We start from the raw sequence: 3308 nt of genomic DNA on the forward strand, positions 1-3308 counted from the left end.
GAAAATAATCAACAAACAAGGTTATCCCATATTCCAATTTCATTGAAGTACCATATATACTAATATATTTCATCAAATGTGATTTTGTGAATAAACAACAACACACCTTTGATATTTTTATCAAAATAGTAAAGCTTTGATAAATGTTGATGTACATTAACACAGGTCTCAGCATGGTGTTATTTTATTTTGGATTAGTATAAGATGAGAACTATCTTATATCTATGACCAGTCGTAACAATAGTCAAGAACGTATACTAGGATGAGGGAGAACGGGTAGAGAAAGAAAGCCAAGAACGATGTCCATAACGGGAAAGTTGTTCGACAACTGCCAAAAACGCCCATAACGATGCACACAATAAGAATGACCAAAACTTCTGATGAAAAATCCCATGTCAATCCTCGAACGTATACAAGCGCTAAGAACACCGATAAGCAAAGCACATTGTTCATTGTTACCGCCCCATATAACTGGATCATAGATTACAAAAACAACCCATTATCAAAGATTAGCTTTTTGTGTGATTCAAAAAAAAAAAAAAAAAGGAAAAGGGTCACAAACCTCAGAAAATGTTAAAGAGGCAGATCGTTGTTTTTTGCGGGTGGCAAAGATGATTGCCGACACAGCTTCGCTAGAATTCGTTGCTAATGGCAACACGATGAACGAAATGAAAAATGAAGGGATGTTTGTAGCTGCAGAAAAGTTACCTACAGCATCTACAAGAGGGTCTGCAAATGCAGCCGCAATAGCAGTACCAAATAACAACATTAAAACGGCCTTAATTGTGGTTGTACGAGGGTCATCTACTCCCTCTTCTTCCTCTTCTTCCTCGTAAGTTTGGTCTTCCAAAAGGTCATGATCTTTCTTCGTCTCCTGCAAAACCGCTTAATAGTCAATAAATTAAGTGTTGCTTGCTTTTCAGTCACAGATCTATTATGTCTTATGTTTGTGCACCCGCAAACGTTTTTACTGCATACAATTTGTTTCTCTGAAGACATAAGATAAAATAATGTTTTATTTTGTCTGTAAAATATGTTTCTTAGTGCTGCAGCTAGTATTAAGTTACTTTTGGAAACATAAAAGCAAACACTCTTCACTATTTAGAGGCCTTCTGGCCACATCTTTTCTACACACATGGTTCGCAAAGAACATCTAAATATTTATTTGAAAAACTCGGGTTTCCATTTTATGGTGCACAATTCTTATCGAAGGCCAAGAAGAATATAGTACCTCATAATAGTCATGTACATATTTTAGTGAGTCAGGATCAGCAAGAGAAGTAGTCCTTTTGAAGCTCTTAGCCTCGTCAAGCCATCGTCCGATCCCAGTGATAAATTCGTCAAAGTCAACCTCGTTATTGTCTGATGTGTCAAAATCTTTCATGATTTTTGTCACGGCATCATCTTCACTCATATTTATCTCGTACAACTGCATTCCTACTACCAACCCCCTTAATTCAGGTAGTGAAAGGTTTCCATCTTTATTAGCATCAATCGAGTTGAATAGCATGTCACAACACATTCGTCCCAAGTTGACCCATTTTGATACAGGGTTGAAATTGCCACATCCACAAAAAGTATACACCACACGAGAAAAAGAATAACAGTACTTACTTGACTAGAACTTCTCTGTTAGGTTCACCATTGCTATCTACCAATCTTCCTAGTGCACGCGTTTTCAAGTACTTAAGAATTCTCGATCGAACGTGTTTATGCTTTGCGAAATCAAGGTGTCTCTTCTGCAATGTCGGTTGATAAACCTGCAAAACCATTGCAAAATGTTTTTAGTTAATGACACTCTCGGTAGCAAATTTTGTGTATACACTTAGAACTTTACCTGATAAAGGCAGTACGCAATTAGAAGAGAAACCGAGAGAATAAGGGCTGCTAGAACTGCTGTGTGTCGTCCAGAAGTTGAATGTAGAATTTGTGGAAACTGAACGACTATAAACGGGAGCACAGATACAGCCATAATCATTGAAGAATAGCTTGTCCAGATATCAGTGCTCACACCCGACCCTGTACCACATCATAAACAATAGCAATGGTAACCCAGTTAGGTTGCGTACATCTGACGCTCCCCGGGTAGTTTGGACAGAGAAAACTTTATCTGTTTACCATGTTTATATATCATATACATCCCAAAAAAATGGAAGGTATCATATTTCTAAATATATACTAAGGTGTTGTTTGTTTTGTCATTGTGCAGACCTTATTAGGTCTTATATGTGCGCACGTACAGATGTTTTTACTGCAGTATAGACATAAGATAAAATAATGTCTTCTTTTGTCTGGAAGTCTACAGACGTAGAAATATGTTTCTCACTGCTGCAGACACAAAAACAAATAGTCTATGATGTTCAGTCTACAGATCTTCAGACCACATCTTCAAAGATGTGATTTATAGATCTTCGAACAAAAACATCTTGAAAAACAAACACCGCCTAAATTACACTTAAAATTTTATCACCTCGACTAAAATTTGGTCAAAGCTCATATTTACCATGAAACGGGAGAAACGGGCAAGAAATGAATATTTACTTCACAAGGGGGATGAAACATACCTATCAAGTTAAAGCCTTTGGTATCTTTGTTATCTTGAGCCACTGAGTTCTGTAGATCACACTTTCCAACGACGATACAAGTTCCCCATATGCTTGTAATAAGCATGACGGTTGAACCAGCCAGCAAGCCCATTCCTACCGAGACCTGTTCTTGTGTAGTTTCTGAACTTCCTGATAGTCCAGAAACTGCAACCAAAAATAAGCAGATAATGGAAATTAACCAAAGTTTGACCATTGTAACATATATATATATATATATATATATATATATATATATATATATATATATATATATATATATATATATATATATATATATATATATATATATATATATATATATATAGTTTGTTATGTTTGTTTACCTAGAATAAGCATAGCATCAGGAAGTGCACCAAGAACCGGAAGACAAAGACCGCCAACTAGGCCCGGCCCTAAAATTTGCAATAATAGCTCACTGCCAGCGGATAAGTAAGTGGCTGCGAGGTACATAAGATAACCATAGACGATAATAAGGAACAAGTTTCCAAATGCAGTGGTAGTGCAAGGCATGAACCCGTACGTCTGTTCACAAACTTCTTCTGATGATTTGAAGAAAGGGTTGAAGCGGAGTACGTTTCGATGATCATAGTTTACACCATCGGATAATGACGGTGAAGCGGTGGTGATGAAGCGGCCGGCGGCGGTGGCCGCAAAAAGGTAGGAAATGGTGATCAAAGTAAGGAATAGAATTTTGTTAGTCAT

At 37.0% G+C, this 3308-nt stretch overlaps 1 protein-coding gene across 1 annotated transcript; it reads right to left on the reverse strand.

Annotated features, from left to right (window-relative positions):
• Nucleotides 1-222: 222 nt before the first annotated feature.
• LOC139873242 (sodium/calcium exchanger NCL-like) lies at nt 223-3308 on the reverse strand. Its single transcript, XM_071861176.1, has 7 exons — nt 2930-3308; nt 2565-2750; nt 1838-2019; nt 1615-1760; nt 1232-1508; nt 563-874; nt 223-471 (listed from the first exon to the last, which is right to left on the reverse strand). The coding sequence occupies exons 1-7, from the start codon at nt 3306-3308 to the stop codon at nt 223-225; spliced, it is 1731 nt and encodes a 576-aa protein (XP_071717277.1).

The sequence above is a fragment of the Rutidosis leptorrhynchoides genome, chromosome 10 (assembly GCF_046630445.1).
Source record: "Rutidosis leptorrhynchoides isolate AG116_Rl617_1_P2 chromosome 10, CSIRO_AGI_Rlap_v1, whole genome shotgun sequence".
Taxonomy (NCBI): Eukaryota; Viridiplantae; Streptophyta; class Magnoliopsida; order Asterales; family Asteraceae; genus Rutidosis; species Rutidosis leptorrhynchoides.

What these genes read in the sequence shown, in the direction of transcription:
- LOC139873242 (XM_071861176.1), bottom strand. Translation starts at nt 3,308, where the DNA reads ATGACTAACAAAATTCTATTCCTTACTTTGATCACCATTTCCTACCTT. An exon ending in CAAAGGCTTTAACTTGATAG is followed by an intron (nt 2,020 to 2,564) that starts GTATGTTTCATC and finishes GATGTGGTACAG; the next exon opens with GGTCGGGTGTGAGCACTGAT. An exon ending in AACAGAGAAGTTCTAGTCAA is followed by an intron (nt 1,509 to 1,614) that starts GTAAGTACTGTT and finishes GTGTTGTGACAT; the next exon opens with GCTATTCAACTCGATTGATG.